Here is a 20453-nt window from a genome sequence, read left to right as displayed (position 1 = left end):
AAGGGTCACTCATGTAGACATTAGGTCATAGTATATACTGTAGAGCGTATTTGTACAATGAAAACTAAATAGTCCTGATTCAGTCATGCAGAATTGGAAGGATTCATGCCTTGACCAAAAAGCAGAATACAGTACCACTGCTTTTCAAAGATATTCTGTGCAGTAATGTTGCTGCACAAAGTAAAGATTCGATGCCCACATTTTATCTGACCCTTGATTTCAGGTTTGTACCACATAGAGAAACTATGCTTCTATACTGCCAGTGGTTAGACAGACTCCAGCTTGAGCTATGTTAAAACTGAATATCAAAACCATGCAAAAAGTTGTGAAAAAATAATTAAAAATGATTTGGGGAAAAAAACAGGAGAGCAAAACCTAATCATCTTCTTTAGATTTAATTCAACAATTCAGAGAATAGCTGAAGCTCCATGGAAGATTACTACTGATTTTGTTTGAGAGACAGCAGGTTCTTAGGAAAATTACAGTCTTATTACCATAGAAATCAAATGGAAATCCAATGGATATAGATACAGAAAGGCAGAAACCACCACAAAGGTTGTTTTTAGCCAAATCATGCATTAAATAGGTAGAGAGAACAAAGAAGGACAGGTTGAATGGCATGAATGGCTCCCAGATCCTATGAAACACTGGGTCTTTTGGGAAAGGGACCTCTAAGAGACTCAGAGAGATCACTTCTCCATACTGTAAGCTGCAGTGTCCTTTCTCTTTTTGGAGCAACCACACTGACACATGGGTTCGTCTACCCGAACATGGTAGCAGTGTGGGAAGCTTGTAGATTATTGTTGTCAGCTTTTACTGTTTGTTCTGGTTATCACCTGGAATATATAAAATGTCAAAAAATAAAAATAAAAGGAAAGCACCCCGGGCAGCTGATTCACCATTTCATGCTAAAGGAAGAGTCTTGACTCTGTTTAGCCTGAAATTGCCTATAGCTTCCCATCAAATTAGAAACAGTTGTGAGGTACCTGTGTCAGAATAAGGTCCCTCCGCCTATGGCAGCAAAATCGATCAAAATCCCACAGTAGTTATTTTTATGACTGTTGAAGAGATGATCTTTAATAAGGCCAATGCATTAACTGGATGCTCTATATATTCTAATCTTTATATAGCACTCTATAAATGATCCATATTTGACTGATTAACAGTAGCTAGTGCTATGTTTCCATTCACTTACATATTTATTTATAGAAGGAGCTTGTAAGACTCATGAAACTTACTTGTGTCCAGATTCATGAGCAATTGTAAAAGCCAGTCCAAGGCCTGTATCTTCATTAATGGTGCAACTACGATATTTGCTGCACATGCCACTGATAGGAGCAAATCCTGAAGGAATGAAGCAGTAGAATAGCTTATTCCTCTACAGAATTCCAAATACATGTATCATCTGCACTGGTCCTAATAAGCCAGTCTGTTGCGGTGCATGAAGATGGTTGTCTACTTCATCAGGTTTATCAGGAAAGAATTACAGCAGACTTTTATTTGACAATAAAGGGACTCTTGTATAAGAAGTATAATTAAAACCTAACCTCCCAAAATACACTTTGCTTGTAAAGATTATCCTTTCCCCCCCTCATGCCTTTACTGCTCCCAAATTAGGGAGGAATCCCATTCAAAAAGGGCAAGTAGCCACAAAAAAAAAAAAAAAATTATATCAGAGAGGCTCAGAAATATTCTCAAAATCAAAAATATTCCTTGAAGAGGTGACAGTCCAAAAGGATGTCTTCAGATAGCTTGTTTTGCCACTTTTTCTGGGGCAATGATACCAGTAATACTCTTTTTCTTCTAGGTTCCTCAAAGACAAATATATAAAAATAATACTGTTCTTTCCTCTTCAAGAAGGCTAACATTATGTGTAAAAATGGGCTTTTTTATTTTAAAACATTTCAGTCTCTATCAATCAAGATGCTGCTGTTGATACCCATGAGTTTCTCAGAATGTGTTTTCATATCATACCTAAAGTATCACAGGGCTCATTTTTCCAAGAGCAGATATCAAAACCTGTAAGCAAGATGGCATGGTCATGACGCTTTCCATTCTTCCCAACCAGAGCAGATTGCCATTGACAAAAGCTGTTCAGTGACTGGTCTGCATGGTGGTTAATCAGTAATCCACCCTGTAGATATTTCACAGACACAGAAATAAGGTGCTTCCATCAGTACTTGAGAAAGGTGATTGAAAGAATAAGAGTTGGTTAGGGAAAAGGGAATTACTTTTTCATATTTGTTCTACATAAACTTATGCATTCCCATGTTAACTGTCTGTGATGACCGATTCAACTGATGAGTGAATCTATTACAATTGTAAAATAAAACTGCATCTCTCCCCAGACACATAGATATTTTCAAAGTCAGTGGTTGGAATTACAGTGTACAAATACATTTGATTCTTGATAAAGCTGAACACTAAACCATTTTCAACCTTTTGATTAAAATGTTTGGAGATTTCTGTGGAGGAAAAGTATTATCCAAGTAGATCAATCCATCACAAATTTCTTTTCATCAAAAGAGATTTTGTCTTCTTTTGTCTCAGCATACTTAACAAAAGAATTGGCTCCACTCCCACCTTTTGTTACATGCTATCTTGAGTTTGGGACTTTTGACTCCTTCCCCCTTATGGTCATCACATCCTGGAAAGCCCAGTTCAAAATCTTTTTATTTATTTAAATGCTTCTTAAGTAGATTTCTCATTCCAGCCATTACTCTTCAAGAAAATGCTGGAAATCGTTAAGTTTTATCTTACTGGAAGCATTTCAATGTTTCTAAAGAACATTTATAAGAAATGAAGATTTTGGTATGAAAAACTGAGAAGCAGTGAAATGCAGAAAGTGTGATTTTGGAGGTTTTTGTGATTTTAATCTTCTCATGCTTTATGTCTTAAGAAACCTCTAATGAAAGTTCAAGTACATAATGTGGGAATGCCCAATGCTCCCTTTGAACAGTAGCAAATGAAGTGTGCCACACAAAAATTCTGACACAACTTACAGGATCTTGTTCCAAAAGAAGAAGGCTCACAACGATAATGTTTATATCACTTCCAATCGTTCCATCTTTAAACAGACTGGAGACCTGCAATGATTATTGAAGAGGAAATATCATCTACATGTATTTTTTTTTAATAGACTAAACATATGTATTGAGTTATTGCATTGGGCTTCAATTTTCAACACAAATTAATGGAGTATATACCTTGTAGGATTAATCCAAAAGAGCTTAACCCAGACGAATGATGCCCCAAACCACTACACTTATTCAAAAAACTTGAAAACCTTCTATTGATTTCAACGGGCTTTGTTCTGTCCTTGGTCTCCTGGATCAAGTGTAATCAAGTTCAAAGTTCAAGTTCAAGTTTTGTAGTAGAAAACTAAAGAGCAAAGCCACAAAGGAAAACATCTTTCTAGTTAAATTATATTTCTCAAAATAAATTTGTGCTTTCTCAAATAAATTTTTGTTTCAAGGAGAGACATCAGACAAAACAGACTAAGCTTCATGAAACTAAAAGAAATGAAAGTTTCAATTTCAGAGTACCTGCCTTTTTTGTACTACACAAGAAGTATTTTAAAATTTAACATTTTAAATATTTTCCAATTTTTCTTTTTTTTTTACCCTACAGTACTGTTGCCAGAGCTGTGATAATCTAGGGATGTGTTTTTCAAGAGCTTTTTGACATAAGTAATACATCAGATGAGGCTTGAAGAAAGGCTTGTGTAAGGTGCCCCTGCTCTTTTTGGTATCCCTATTTATGTAATGAAAGATCCTACTCTGACATAACAATATTCCCCAGGAAAAAAATACTTCAGTTACACCACATCTTACCATATTCATAACTGTTAAGATGTACGTTGTTACGTTTTCCTTGCCATGTTTCTCCAACATTTTTTTATCTGCCACAACAAGGGTTTCAACATTTAGACTTCCATTTTTCTGAATTTTAGCAGATGATCTTTTGAACCTTGCAGAAGTCCCATATTCATCCGAGAGAATGTATGTCTCTTCTGTGGGTGGCTTAGGTGCATCTAAAAGGAAATAAAACTCAGGTTTGGAAAGGGTTCAGATCACCCATGAACAGTTTCATCAGAAAATGAAGTATCACAGATTTAGAGCCTTAGATTATTTTTACAGCATGTGATTTAATACTTATGGCTAAGTTCTTGTGTATTTATCAAAAAAGACCTGATTCATTCCTGAGGGAAGGATGGCTACAGGGAGAAAATGAAATGGGAGAACCACATTCGTATGCAGTAAGCAGTTTAAAATAAGGAATTAATCTAATAAAATGGTAGCATCTGTAGCAAAAAAGACACACAGAATTTTTAACAGAATATCTACATTTTTCCTTCCTTTTGATAACTTCCTGAGGTGTTTGGCATGTGCTACTTACATAGCAGTTGGTAAAAAACTCCTTTCCACAACAGATGTCCACCATCAGTACAGAAAGCAGACACACACCACAAGTAAGATTCCTGCCAGCCTGCTATTGTGATTGACATTAGCCTTCTATGCGAATTTGCCACTGAGATTATTCCTGCTGGGAACATATTTATTTAGTGTAGGGAAATGTCAGGCAACAGCAAGAAGGGCTTGACAACAGGGTACATGCATCCAGCCCACACACCCCAATGCCAGGGTGCACTTTTTCCCTCTGTGCTTGTGTACCATGGTCAATGGCATGGTCAGAGAATGGTCTCTACTCCATTTCTTCAGAGAGCCAGAAAATGGAAAAAGAAATCTATATCCTACATCCTATAATGCTCCTGTTATTCATAGCTTCTTTTGCATAAACCTACACTGCCTTTGCATCAAGAATTAATTCAAAGGCCACTTCAACATACTATTTGGATAACAATAGGATTTTTTTTGACACAGAATGTAACATGACACAAGTGAGGGAACCTCAGGTAATTAAAAAAATCCTGCCTGTGCCTCATCAGAAAGTTATTCCAATGACACAGCTAGAACAGATGCTACTTCCTTCCATGCCAAACTGGGAAATCAAGAATACCATAGAATGCACAACAGTGGTCTGCTTTCAAGAGCTAAGTCACTCTGAACTATAACATTGCAAGTGACTGTGCTAGTAAGATCTTAAAATGTATCACTAATTATAAACAATTGTACTTTACAAGCTCAAAGAACTTTCCTCTTCTGGAAGCACGTCAAAACATGAAGACATGCCTCATCCAAGAGTGAAGCATTCAGTTCAAGGCACATCAGTTTGCATGAACTATTTTGAAGGCAATACAACTTCACGGCATTTACCTCATAAATCCATGAGCAGTGGAGTTTTGCTCTTGAATTTACTTCACTGCTACTAATAAAAGATAAGCAGCAGCAATGTTTCAAGCATGATTTGCTAACTACAGTCCAGTCAATTCTCATGATCTAAAAACATTTAGATTGTGAAGAAGAGTTTGAAAGATGATTAACTGGCTTCTCTAGTGCTTACAAATTGCCAGCATATGAAATTTTAAAAGATGGTGAGTGGGACAAACTACTTCTATGACACTAAAAGTGGCAGTGTGCTCTTCCCTCTTACTGTTCAGCAAGCTTGGATTCATTCTTAGATTAGGATAAATTAACCTTGACTAGGCAGTATTAATAGCAAAGGCCTGCCTTCCGTAAGACTGCATTCTCAATGCCTTTGCTCATTCAAGCTGAAATTTTCTATTCCAGGTGACCAGACTGGATTTTGCTGAAAATTTCAAACTGATAGGACTCCAGGTCTTAGAACAAGACCAGGAAAACAATGTAAAAAAAAGAAAGGAAGAAGAAGAAAAAAGCCCCAAGTACTTATAGAAGGGGTGTTGCCTTTACTGGAGTGATAAGTTTTTCTTCTACATTCTATATTTGCCCCTACTCAATTAAACGATCACACATGATTTTATCTGTAGGACTGCATTCATTCAGTGAACATGAGATCGACTTGTTCTATGGATTAACCAAGGCTGCGTATGGAAATAGGTTGTTATTTTTTAGAACTCCTTCCTTTCTCTCAGAAGGTTACAGGTATGTATTGCATGAAGTGAAAGACTGCAGAATGTGAAAAGAAAGAGTTTCATGGTTAAGGTAATTAAATGCAATCTTGCTTAATCGGATTCTAACAATGCATCTGATGCTGAGTTCCTAAGCAATGATGGGTAAATCACTTCTACTAAACTCATCATGGTTGGATGCTAATTGCATGTTCTTCGTGTAACATAAACCCAGCTTGAATATGCAGCTAAGAACTTATAGTTGTAACTGAAATGATTGAATATATAGATACACATATATTTTTTTACAGGAGCACATATTTTAATAAGTATTTCAAAGAAAAACTCAGTTTATTGATTTGGTACCCAGAATCAATCGTTATTTTTGACCTCTCCTGTGTCTGTGAGTCCCATTTGTAAGACAGGAATAATGAAAATATCTTCTTACATCCCAGGAGGTTATGAAAATACACTGTTCAAAATGCACTCATTTATTATAGGATAAGCATCATGTAAAAGCTCAGGAGGACATGAATAATTCTGAATTTGGACAAGCAGTCACACGGGGTACAGTAAATAAGGTGCAAGACCACAGTGGACAATGCAAATAAAATAAAACACTGTAGACCAGTGTAGAGCACCATTACCCTCTGCTCTGAAGCAGGCAGCAGGAGAACCAGACAGGAGGGAAAGGGAGTATGTAACGAAGTAGTTTTGAACAGCATCAGAATGCAAATGTTTACAGGTTGAATCATAGGCTTGTGCATCTGGCATTTGAGGTCTAGCTTTCAAATCTAGGGAGAAGGATTTTTGAAGAAGCAGTCAATTTTTAATAAGCAGTTTTCAGTCCTCAAATAGGCCTCAGTCTCAGACAGTCACCTTTTCCACTACCTCCTTTCTCATTCCTTTCCTTCTATTTGTTTTTCTCTTTCTTCCTTACATGCCTTTTGGAAAAGGAACCTGCTTATTTTCTCAGAACCCTAGTAGGAAGTTGGAAGAATATAACTGGACTGAGACAATGTTTTCAAAACTGTGTGCAGTCCTGGAGACCCTCATTAAGAAACTCAGCTCAGAAGCAGCTCAGCTTTCAAAAAGAATCAACTGAATGCTGTAAGTACAGATACAGGGTCCAAGGCGGCTCTAAAATGTTCTGCAATTTGAGGGCCTAATGAAGGACTCAGAATAGACCTTGGCAGGATAATATATTCCAATGTGTTTTTTAAGAGGTGGCTCCAAAATCTTATTTAAACAATTTACATGGGAGGTTCTTTCTGAAGATCTCCGTTGCTGAAAATTTCATTATCAAATGGTGAGTTCTGAAAGACTTCCTCTCAGAAATTAATGACTTGGAAGACTTTTTCTCCATCTTCAAGCCTAATTAGTTATATATCCCCAAACTAACAGACAGCAGTTCAGTGACTTGGCATCCATCACTGTGCAAAAGCAGCAATCTAAAACAGAATTGCTTACTGAAAACTATGTCAATGTAAAAAAAAATCAGGCAAGGGATCTTTTAATCTAGGTAGAGAATAAGAAAACTAAACAGTGATTCTGATGGCTTAATAAAACAGATGATGACATCAATTTAAAGGAATAATCAAGTTTGTCATATCTATTTCACTTTATAAATGTATAATTTAAAAATATTATGTCTCCATCACAAAGGTGACTATGAACCACACCTCAGAATCACGATACAGTCTCTAAGAGCCACTATCTCAAACAAGGAGAGAAAGTTTCCTTACATACATTTCTTGCGACGTCCACAAAAATGTTGCTTTTGAAACCTTCCATGGTGGTAACCATTCGCTTGAGCATGATACTTGTGGGAAGTGTGAATTCTGTGATGACCAAAAGAAAAGTATTTGGGATTGGACTCTACTGTGTACCGGTGCACCTTCTCTTCTGCAGTTCGTTTATATAATACATGAGGATGGTGTCCAGCAGGTGATGTGTAGTTGTGCTCCTGTGCTAGCTGCTGAGGTAATGGAGATATAAGGAACTCGATCTTCCGTGTCCTTATCAAACCTGACTAAAAAAAAGAAACACCACCACAAATTAGAGAAAAGACTGTCAAGGTTCACAGCTGGAACATGCTAGCTCTTAAAGTGACCTCCCTTCAAAGCCCAGACAGATTGAAATGTGCTCCTCTAAATTAGATTTACTCAAGATATAATCTAGATAGTCTTCCCAATTCAAGTATGCATTGTTTCACTTTGGAGATGACCAGGTTTCACATTTGGTAACACACAAACCAAGAATGTTGTGGGACTGGCAGCATAGCACCTTCACACAGTACCATGAATAATTTCATATGCAATATTAATCCATTCTTCACAGTATAGATATGTTCGTGTGTGTTTGTGTACAGGGTATACAGTCTCACATAAAAAGAAAATGCTTTTGGAAAATGCAACTTCTAATAAATGCATACATTAGTAAAACAAAATATTTGAATTAAGGTTCAGGTTTTTTTCAGAACAAGGTATTACCAGACAGGAATCCCAGACTTAAAGTTACTCTAAGTAGAAACATAAGCACATTATGGTACAGCAGCACAAAGTTGAAGCATCTGAACATTTTAGTGCTATCATTCAGTAATCAACTCCCCACAATTTAATCATCATAAAGGCAGTTTAAAATTTGTGCCCTCCTACAAGAGAAACCTGATCCGTGGAAGCAAGTATCTGATTGTTTTCCTTCTTGGATCCCTGAAAGACAGGAGTAAGTATGGGAAAAGTACATTGTATTTTTCACATAGTATCTGTGCATAAAACTGCACATGGGATGAAGTGTTTCCAGGATCAGGGCCAGGGAAATGTGGGTGGCACTGAGGAAGTATTTCCATGCAGCTCATTAATCAGCTATAATTTTATTTCATTCTTGGTTTTGTAAAACATGTTGTAATAAACACTCCTTTTTACCAAGTCAAAAACCAAGAAGTTGTTTCATCAGGTAATTCTATTACATTATATACGTAATACTAGATACAGATTTTTGTTTTGGATCAGTGAGGTTCTACCATGTGCCAACACCCTCCTGCCAAAATTGACATCCCACGAGGACTACATATCTCTTATGCTTCAGAAAAATATGTGCAGACAAACAAATGTCAATTGCAAACCATCTTCCCCGACATCTTAAGTCCTCCCAGATCATGATTCCACCTCCTTCCTCAAACAGTATTCTTTGAAAATGCACATATTGGACATGTATCACCTATTCCCTACTGAAATGGATGCTTTTCTTTAGCCTAACCTCCTAGGACCAGAATGCCAAGGGTATCAGAAGGAGAGCAGTTTGAATGCCTAATGTAAGCATTGTATTTCTTAAGGATTTGTGGAATTTTCTGCACTTTCAGACCTGTTTCCCATGAGGAAAACTCAACAGAAAATGAAAAGCAAGTGAAAATAGAAAGTTACATATGAAATCTTCACAGCTTTAACTATTTACTAAGCTAAAGCTAAAACTGACTTCAAGTCTATTCCAGCTGAAAAGATTTATCAGACATATACAGGTCCTCAACAGGCTATAGTCATACATTATGCCTTTTTCATGGAAATTCACTTCTGTCTTCCCAAATCAAAGGTATCTTTGCAGTACTCCCCAATATAAGCATCTTTCACAGGGGCCTAATAATAGCGCTCATAAAATCATAGTGTGATCTTAATTTTGACAATAGAGGAGATTCCATATTATGAACTGGGAAAGTCTAATTGCCTCCTGAAAACTAATATGAAAACAAACATAGATGATATTCGGATTAACAATTTGCCCCCTCTCCTTTCTTCAACATGAATTCATAACTATGTATCTCAGCCTATATCTACTTAACATTCTCAATGAAGGTTAAAAGTGCCTCTGTCAATAAGAGGCAGGCTTTAAATAATTGACAAGAATTCAACTTGCCTGCTCACTGCAATAAGCTGGCATATTTCAAATGTCAGATCACATTTGATCATGACAAAGTACTTTCCTGTAGGGAAGAAGACTAATATTTTAATCCTTATGATGTGTGTCATCACACAATTTAAAAGTGGTTTTGAGAGGCAATCTTTATCTACTAGAGTGCACTGATAACTGGGCACTGCTAAATGATTTTTTTTTTCAGCTGGAAAACAGAAATGTAGTGAATCTGTTTTTTATTTCCTCATTTTAAAGGTTTCCACATCTGAAATTATTCCTGTAGGATTCATTTTGTAAATGATTCAAACCATATGGAACAAAGGGGTTTCTACATTTTCCTGTAAGAAACTGTCCCTGATGTACGCCAAGTTTCAGCCCCAAATGTAATTTCTATATTTAACATTAGAATGGTGGATTGAGAATTCGGGGGGGGGCGGGGGGGCAGAAAGCGACCTGAATTCTGGGCCCTTTACTGCATGTATATTGCTGCACCTTTACATAGGTTGTAGCTGACTGAGTGCCTTACAAATGTATTCACTTTTTTTTCGGCAGAAATGACCCTAAATCTCCAATAAGATTTCTTTCCTTTGGGTTTTACATCAGACACAACCTCCAAATTGAAAAATGTTGTGTGAATGAAAGATACCTTCTTTTTTGATAACATCTAGTTTTATGAAGTTGTCAAGAAGAAAGGGGAAGTGCCACAGAGCAGTCTGGACACATTCAATCACAGACCATTTTCCATTTCTTCCAGGTATGGGATGGTTTCAAGGATTCATATTAAAATAATCTCTTTAGTAAGAGATTATTACATAATCTCAAAGTAATGCTGAGAACGCTGAGCTGACTTCTGACAGAGATGCAGTCCTCTGGATCGCTGAAAAGGGCGCAGTTGGGCAATAACTGCCAGATAGTTTTCTGGCAGGTTCTTGAATTTTAGCCTTAGGTAAAGCAAAGTGGCCTATGGCTATGGTCATGTTGGCTGGAAAATACGCCAGCTGAGAAATGCTAGAGCACAGAGGAAGGATACTAGCACAGAATCATCTTTTCTAACTTGACACTGTCAAAGAATTCCAGTTTCTTGAAGGCCAGATTTTGGATAGTCTGTACTCCTGGGCAGTGTAAGTGTTAAAAAAAAAGTGTTTCTGGGAATTTTTTCTACACATACATGAAACACCTCTATAATTGTGAGTTAGATGCAATATGTTTATCCAGCTCAAATACTTCAGTAGGTGAACAAATGCTGTCAAAACTGTCATGGAATTTATGCATTAGGTTTCCTATTGCCAGCCTAACTTTAAGTATACATGTGATTTTCCTTGAATCAGACCTCAATGATATCTTTCCATTAACTTTGATGGGTTTGGGACCAACAAGGAGAGGGTCAGATAGGTCAAAACTCCATTTTTATTTCAGATTCTCTGCAATTATAACACCATGAGAGGAAGCAGGATGACAAAATCTAACATTCTTACTAAGTCTAGACAACACAGCATGAAAAAGACCAGGGACTCCTGTCTACTCCCTCTCTCTCCCACTGTGACTATCACTAATAATAGCAGTAATTGTGAGAATATGGTGGGAAGGAAAACCCAAGAGATTGCTCAGTTGGAATTTGCTGTTCTCTGGTTCTTCCCTCACAACACATATTTGCTATCCTTCTGTAAGGGATATTCCATGCCATTGGAAAGTAAACAGAAAGACATACGTTGATCTGTGTGGTCAGAAAATAATTCTGAATCAATAAATTAGAGGAACTTGCACTTTGTTTGCAGAGAAGTTGAGAAGAGATGAGAAGGCAACATTCCTCCTACTTGTTATTTGTTATGAAATGTTTGCTTAGCTCTGGACTAAAGGAATTGTCAGATCCAATACGTCTTTGTGAAATTCCTCAGTATCAGGGTGTTATCACCAAGGTAAGGCACTTGTTCCATTTTCTTGGTGTGTTTCAAAAGGAGGAAGAATCTCAAAAAGAAATTTAGACAAGGGAAATGATAATAAACTGCCTGCTTCAAGATTTTTTTTAATTGAAGTTAGATTATAAACTGAAAAATAAGGAGAATTTTTTAAACCACTGAAAGTTCATCTTAGCTATACAAAACCAGCTAAATCTTCCACTGGTTTAGACCCACATGGAACGGTTTTGAGAGTCACACACTAACATATCTGTTTCTAACAGGTCTCATTGGCCTCTTACTGGAACAGCACAAAGGCTGCTCCCATTTGTTGCCCCCTGTGTTCTTAGACTCTGAGTGAAGCCTTTGGCAGCTTACCAGCCTGTAAACCTAATTAATTTTGAGGTTTCAGCATCTCCAAAAAACAGACACTCCATAAAAAACACAGCAGTGACAGTGAGTGAAGGATTTTCAGAACTTATATTTCTTGCCTATAATTTAACAAAGCTAAGTCCTGAGATAGTAGACAAACCCTTGCTCTAAACTAGAAGACCCTCATGGCTGTGGGTTCTCTGTTTGCATACAAGGCATTTTCATTACATGCTAATTAAATTAAAGGCAACAGCTTGGCCATATGCATATTAAAGTTACAGGAGTTTCATAAACCAGATGCAAATAATGAGGTAAGAAACATAATGAAGTGAAACTGAGAATTAAAACATATGAATAAATGAACCGCAATATCTCTGCTAAACATAACTACTTAATACTGACTGACGCAAAGTTAAAGTATAGTTTGTACGAAGACAGGAGTATCTCAACTAAATAAAGTGCTAAGAAGTTTGCATGTATTGTCTAAGGAATACTACTTGTATCCAGAATGCTTTATTCAGTGTTATGAGCATATATATAAAATTAGGTGTTAAAAAACCACTGTGTCTAAACTGAGAGCAGATAAAACAATGGCCAATCAATGAAGTCTATACCATTAGATGGGTGTGCATGTACTCAAGATGAAAAATCTCTCAAAAGGAAGAGTTAAATGTAGTCTCACACCCATTAAAATAGTTCCAAATAGTCATGCAAAGTTTTAAAAGACTTGACAAAAGGCCAGCTGAAATTGGCATAAAGCTTTCCACAGACTTCAGTGGACATTGATCCAAGACTTCTGTTGTGTTATTTCCCAACTGTCCAGCTCCTACAAAACACAAATCATTGATTCAAACACATCTTAACCAGAGTTACAGCACGTAAAGTACAGAGACATAAAGTACAGTTTTTAGTTCTACTTAAAACAAACAAAAATGTAAATTAAGAACTTCCTTGAAATATAAAGAAAAAGAAGAACAGATGACCTAAGAACTATGGTTGCTGGTTGTTTAAAGTTATCTGCAGTCAAAGATGCCTTTATATCTAGTATCCACATCACAATATTGTTGGGACCATCTCATGACACAGCATATTGGAGTCTTTTCTCATTCACATTGCAGTGAAAACTCATGAAATGATCTTAGCTACAGTTCATTTTAATCAAAGTCAAACTCTTATTTTCTGCCCTGATGCTCTGCTAAGTCTCTGGCACTTTGGCACCACAAAGGAAACACAAAAGACATATCTCTGCCACCAAAGAATTCCCTTGCTGTCGGAGAGACTCCCCTAGCTCAGATGTCCCACCTGTGGGTTTTGTCTGCCAGACCGTTTCCCATGCTGGAATAATGAGCATCGTAGAAGCAGAAAGAGGGTACGATGGAGATCCAGAGAACATGAAGCTATTCACACAACGTAGAGCTACCTGACAACAGCCAGAGGTTGTCTTTGGGCCCAGACAGGCCTCTAGAATTGGGCAGATGTCAATTTTCAAATAGCAACATACTGCACCGTGTGCTAGAAGAAGGGAGAAGTCTCCCCATAACTCCTGTGCCTCTGCTCAGATTCCACCACAGTCTGATGGGGAGATGAGGCCCTTCCCTCAGGTTTTATAAGTGGATAATGGTAGTCCCTTCACGAAGTATAGAAATGATCTTCACGTTTGCTGTCAGCCCTCCATTCATTCTGCACATGCTCCAAGGCAGCTGGTGGCAAGCCAGCTTAAACTAGAAGCAATGTAGCTGCTAAGAGACTGGGTTATTAGCTCAAGCACAGCATAATATTTATGTGTCTACATGATATTTTGTGACATCTAGTTCATGGCCAGCAGCTTGGAGAACAGTGAGTGATTTCAGATCCATTTCAAATGCATACTCAGAGAAACCCATGTGGAGATGGCAGTCCCCTGTGCATATACCGTCAGCCTGATACAAAATCCTGTCAAAACAGCAGGAAAAGTGCCAGCTGTTTAGAATGGGTTTTGGGTCAAGCCTTGAAAACGGGGGAAAGATACAATTTTCTCACACATGCCAAGGAATCCCAGGAAGAACAAAGGTCTGTCAAGTTTGCCAACATTCATCTCATGGATTTCTCGTTCCTCCAAAGCAAGGATATTCAACCAATAGTAGTACAAGGCTGTTCAAAGCAATCCTGCATCATGTAAGCAGTCTAAATAAATTATTATTTCTTTAGAGAATGTGTAATGAAGTAGACTCACCTCTTGGGATGGGTTAAGTTGGTAGTCTGAAAAATATGCAAGACTATAACCTTACTACAGTCATAAGCAAAACAACTTCCAAGAATTATAGCCAGCAGTATAGTACAGCCTGACCTGGAATTGTAGATACTCGATATCACTAACTGACTTTTTGAGAGATGGGTTATTGAGCACCTCTCAGGTTAGGGTCAAAATGTCAATGCTCTGGAAAATATAATCAAAATGAGCAAATTAAGATGTGAAATTAGGTAGAAAAAATGACAAGCAACATATCTGGCAAAGCAGAAAGAAGGAGCCGAATTGCAGAAAGTGTTGCTGAGGTGAAAGATATCTTTACCCTCGGGAAGCATCATGAGCAAACAGCCAAACCAATGGCAGTAAATCATGGTAATTAAAGAAGTTCATTCCCCCTCTGCTATGAACTACAGCCCCTTTTCTGGGTGGTAACTGCAAAGGGGACAGCAGCAGCTAACAGAGCTGAGGCGTATTTTGCCTTCATATGCTCTTTCTGCCCCCCTCAGCAGGGCACTTCACACAGATGTGCCCATGTTACTGAAGCACTGGGTAAATTAAACAAACTTCTGAGAGACAGTGACAGGGACACGATCCATGATTCTCCAACAAAAAGTGAAAGTTCTGGACCCTAAATCCATACACAGGTTGTTAAATAAATGACTGACTTTTAAAGAGTGTTAAGTACCCAGGATCTCCCATTGAGCTGAATATTGTCTCTGCAAGCATTTCCAGAGCGCATTTATACCAATTTGGGAAAGAAAATGTTCTGGGAAACTAGTGAGAATGGACTCTCATGAGGTTTCCAATAATACACATGTATTATTGAAGTCAGAAATCCCACGAGTAAAACTCAGAGCATGTTCATTTTTGATCCTATCCCAAACCAGGCAGCACAAAGGCATGCAAACACACTAAATGAAAGAGAGAATTTAAGTTTAAACTTTTCCCTAGCTTTTATGTTTGCCAAACAAATTCACCCATCCTTCAGAAAAGTATCAAGTCTGTACATGGGTGTTTTGACGACTACCCCGGAGTCAGGGAAGTACAAATGTAATGTTTTATTGGACTGGGTCCTTGGCTGATGAGAATAACCTCAGCAGACCTTTACTGATTTTCACCAGATTGGAATATCTGGCTCTGTACCACAGCAAATGTTTAGGTTAAGTTAATGGCCTTTATACACACTAAAATATTTTTATCGTGCAAGAAGCATTAGAATCACTGGTTGCCTATTCTGACTTGAGAATTGTACAGCAGATCACATTTTTCTTTAGATTCTAAGTGACTCACAAAAATAACTCAATTTATTCTGTTTTCTAACATAATAAAGATTTCTTGCAAATGTAAAATGTTGAGTTCTTAACAATATAGCACTTTATTATCTGAGGATCTGACAGAAGGAGAGTACTACGTTTAAATTGCCAGTCTGAGTTAGTCATGAAAGACTACTCTGTTTGGTTGCTCAAAAGAAATGCTATGCAGAACATTCAGCAATTATTAAAACAAGGTAACAAAATTGCATGTCTTTAATTATTCCTATATGAACAAAGACAGCGTTATCTCTGAATAGTGCCTTTGTATTTCTGCAGTTGACTGAACTTGTTTAAAACATCTTTATGCAATCCTCTGTCAACATATGGCAAATAAGGAAATATTCTTATTTGTTCTTCCACTTAAGGTAATTGAACCAGTCACATTGGTATGTAAATGTATTAAATTGGTATTTATTGCAGGGTAATGAGATATTCTAGAACTAACACAAATTTGATTGCTTTGCCACAGACTAAATACTTGCTTGTCAGTACGTGAGCTCCCTCATTTCTCAAGTTTGTTTTTTTTTTTAAAAACAGAAGTAGGCATGATAAATGAACAGAATAAAAATACTAATGTAAACTACAGCATTATGACACTGACTATACACTAACAACATTTAAGTGCCAAAGGTTTACCAAGTTGCTCTCAAGATCACTTCATTAATGATTCTATTAGTATGGCTCTTTGGCTTGCTATAATGGCTCTGGAAAGCAATTAGCTAAAACCAACAGCTTGAATTTAGGCTTGGTAGCTGTACAAGCACTTGGGTATGGCCTGTTTAAGCAAATCCCTGCAACTGTAAGATAAAATCTAGATATTTTATTAGTTATGACAGTTCTGAAATCCATCACAAAGCAAACAGGAAACAGCAGGATTGTTTTATGAATGCATTTATGCTTCGCTTTTCCTAAAAAGAGCCCACTATTTGTCATGTGCTGTCTTACAGTTGATTAGTTACTTACGGTACATCAAGAATAACAGAACAACTGACTGCAGAAGGTAGCTTAGTCAGTCCCCTAATCTAGCATCCCATGTAACTGAGTGCACAGTTTAAGAAAATCCTTAAAGTGTGAAAGGAGGTCTACCTTTTGGAAATTTTGAAGCATAGAAAATGCAGCCCTCCCTGTTCTCTCATTCTGTGTAACAGCACAAAATAAAAGCACCATTTATGTGCCTTTTAAATCTCTGAAATGTGACTTCAAGATGCCTAGACCTTTAATAGGCCTTTGGACAGGGCAGAATTTCACCCTAAGAATGGTTTGCTATGAATTATTCACGCTGCTCGAAGGATTAGGTGCAATGAAAATGTTCTGGCAAGATTCTCCTCCTCCTTTGTGTACAGCTAATTGATTTTAGGTGGATGGAATTCAGATGTACTAATATTCTAGGGAAACTGCATGCCTTCTTAATTAATCTTCTGCTTCTATAGTTGTGATAAAGGCAAAAACAGTAAGATTAGGGCACAGTGACACAGAAAATGAACAGCTTAAAAAAAAGAACTGGTGACAGATGATAAAATCAGTACTTGGAAATTCTTTTCCATAGGTTAGCATTAACATTTCCATCTGTTAGCATTAACAGATCCTTGCTTGAGTGTTTCCGATCAGGAACGTTCCTCCCTATCAGACATGCAACTCCAAACATTAGAAGTCATGAATCAGGCCTTACAGGAAAAAACACTATAAATAATGAGATTTTTTTTAAATAATGCTGAAGGGCTTTGGTGTTTTATTTTCTTTCTGATTTCTTGAACCATTTTCAACTGAGTTTTTAAGAAGTTTTTTTACACTTTATGATCATGTGTACTAGAATCAAACTTGTTTTTTTTTTTTTTTAGTGAAAATGCAGCTTTTCCCATGATGATGGGACTGTGGCAGCTGGACCTTTCAGAAGAACATTTCATATCATGAGCGAGAGCGGCAGACAAGCCTGAAAGACTCCCTCTCCCTTACAAGATACCCTGTTGAAGTTGCAGCCAATAGAGAAAGACACTTACCCAATGCACTTGGACACCACACAGGGCTAGCTCATGGTAGACCCTTCACTCTGTTCAGAGGTCTTGGCTTCAGAGTGACTTACACTGACTGCATCAAAGCCCCGCAGCAAATGCTCTAGACACTGGAGGTTCACTACCCATACCCACTTTTCCCCAGTGAAGATCCTCCAGATAAAATCTTCAGCCTGGCAGAGCTGATGCAAATGAATTTGAGGGGACAGACGATCTGAGCCTGTCTGACCTGGGATAATTTGCATTCAAACAAAATAAATCCAGCTCAATTCCCATAGCAATTTTACTTTGCTATGAATAGCTTAGGCAGCTCCAATAACAAGGAGCTCTGGTTACATCTGATTGCCAGCTGTATTGCTTACTAAGAAGTTAGGTCAGTGGTTCCCAATCTTTTAATTTTCCTTGTTGGAGTATACATTGCTATGGATTTGTTACATGAGAGAGTGGTCGCAAGGAACTCTGTAGGGAGCAGGGTATCAGCTTTGCTGATATTCCACATACACAGACATATACATATGTTGAAATATCTATGTGGGAAGGAGAAAGGGAGGGAAACAAAGGAGCTTAGGCCATTAAGGGAATGGAAAACAAGAAGCAAAGATGGCCCAATAGTGAGAATGTCAGGCTGGCGCCTGGGTTATCTGGATTAAACTCCCAGTTCTTCAGCAATTCAGCTTCTCTGTTCCTTATTTCTCAGTTTTATAGGCAGGGGTTTGTAATCAACCCAGTAAATGCTCAAGAGAGACTTGTGAAGGCTCACATTTGACCCCAGTTGGGTTGTTCTATTAAAATGCCTTCATCTTCTTCACTATAAACTGCAGCCCCAGCCTTCAGGATGTCACTCAGTAGCTTGAGCTGTGACCCAGTGACCAGCTGCACTAAGCACAGAAGGTCACAGCATAGCTAGGTATGTGCCACCTAGCAGGGCTCCATGTTGGCAAGTCCCCTGTTCAAAACCACATTCCTCAAACATGGCTCTGCCCATGATCTGTCCCCCGTCACATCACTGGATGGGCTTCTGCCATGTGACCCTGCTCACAGGAACAACAATGCTACATGGTAAGTGACCCAGAAATATGCAGTCACATTCACTGGAGTCTGAGAAAGTTGATGGGTTTGCTCATAACTAGGAGTTCCCTTGCTATAATGCTTTCTACTTTACACATGCCTATAGAGAAAGTATGATTACTTAGCATCACTGTGAAAGGAGGAGCAGGAAAGAATAAATTTCATCTGCTCTTCTTTTGCTGTAATCACCTCTTTGAAACAGGACAGCAGCCTAGGTGTGTCTGAATAACATTTTTTTCCAAGAAATGGCAAATCGGTAAAACCTTGAGTGCAATTCATACTATTAAACCTGAAATACAGGGCAGCATCATCCCAAAGATCCACTTATTTAAAATAAGACCTCACCATTTTCTTAGTTTTTCACAACATTAAGAAACCTGTACAATGGCAACTCCATGTAACATTTAGATAACCGTACAAACCATACATCCTTAGCATCCAGATCTTACTTTACAATGGACATTTGAATAAGAAGTGGGTTATTTGCTAAGATAAATGTAGTAACTTACATCTATATTCCATGTCATGAAAAAGCCTCATATTTGTAGGCATGATTTACAGCCATAAAACCTGCCTTCACAATATTATATTTCCAAGTATTCCATGGGTCCAAAGTTTCTTTGTTTTCCTACTTGTGGCCAAATGCTACCAATCAGCAGTGCTCAGACATACTGCACTAACCCCTCTCCTGCTTCAAAACTGTGCACACTCATTCACACTCCCCTCTCCCACAAATTAGCCTACGTTTCTATTTTAAGAGAATGATGCACAAAGGTGAGCATCCTATAACTGGTCTGCTGGTGTAACTGTACTGAAATTAAAAGCAGGAAACCTGGGTGGATTTGCCCCAGACTAGAAAAAAATTTAATAGTATTATAAATGAAAGTTTGATGAGAAATAATTTTCAGTACAATTTTCTAACTACAGAAATCTCTGTAGTAGAAATAACTGTGATCACATGCAAAAACTGCCACAAAGAGGTCCTGGTTTGGTATGAAAGAAAACATCATGCCATAACTGTCTTAAAATGGAAACAGTAATACTACCTTAATATTTGTCCAGATTTTCAGCATAAAGTGAGGTAAATCCATTCTTCAACCCAATCCATCAATTTACATCTCCTGACATCCTGTCTGCTGACAGGGTCAGAGTACAACATACAAGTCTAAACCAGTATTTGGAGTGTTAACGCAACAGTTCCCAGGTATTCAGATCCATGTTTGACTTGTACTTACTGAATAGGCCTGCAGAACTAAACTGGTCGTGAAAGGTTACATTGCTTTTACCATAAGCAGACTTCAGTATAAGCCTGTGAATCATGTGACTGTTTAGCAGGGATGAGTCTTAAGAAAAGTATGAAAGATGGTGTAGGAGCATTTACTTACGTCTTTTCATTGAGAAATCAATTCTATTATACACCTCTGAGAATCAGAAGCAAGAACAGGGGACACAGAAGAAGCTGAGGAGAGGACATAAAGGTTTCCATTTCTACAGAGTCTCACAGAAACTGATCCAAGAAGGGAGGCCTTTGATTCCTGTGTCAGCAAGCACCATTTGCTACGATTTTCAAGCAAGTGAATAGCATTTCTTCATGAAAGCATTTGTAGAGTGTTTTCAGTGCACTACCTTACATATTAGGCTCTCAAAATATAGTCTGTGGAGAACCAAATATCT

At 37.8% G+C, this 20453-nt stretch overlaps 1 protein-coding gene across 3 annotated transcripts in view; it reads right to left on the bottom strand.

The window, feature by feature from the left end:
- ADAMTS18 (ADAM metallopeptidase with thrombospondin type 1 motif 18) overlaps positions 1-20453 on the bottom strand; it is a 79249-nt gene that overhangs the window by 41819 nt on the left and 16977 nt on the right. For 2 of the 3 annotated variants that reach the window (XM_076349086.1, XM_076349084.1), the window contains exons 4-8: positions 7739-8021; positions 3834-4033; positions 3003-3086; positions 1975-2134; positions 1239-1344 (exon numbers count right to left, since the gene is read on the bottom strand). In XM_076349086.1, the coding sequence (XP_076205201.1) occupies positions 1239-1344; positions 1975-2134; positions 3003-3086; positions 3834-4033; positions 7739-8021 (833 nt within the window). Of the gene's footprint in view, positions 1-1238; positions 1345-1974; positions 2135-3002; positions 3087-3833; positions 4034-4398; positions 4546-7738; positions 8022-20453 lie in introns of all 3 variants that reach the window. The other variant, XM_076349085.1, reaches the window with a different exon arrangement.

The sequence above is a fragment of the Aptenodytes patagonicus genome, chromosome 11 (genome assembly GCF_965638725.1).
Source record: "Aptenodytes patagonicus chromosome 11, bAptPat1.pri.cur, whole genome shotgun sequence".
In the NCBI taxonomy this organism is placed as follows: domain Eukaryota; kingdom Metazoa; phylum Chordata; class Aves; order Sphenisciformes; family Spheniscidae; genus Aptenodytes; species Aptenodytes patagonicus.
This window is presented reverse-complemented; position numbering and strand designations above follow the sequence as displayed.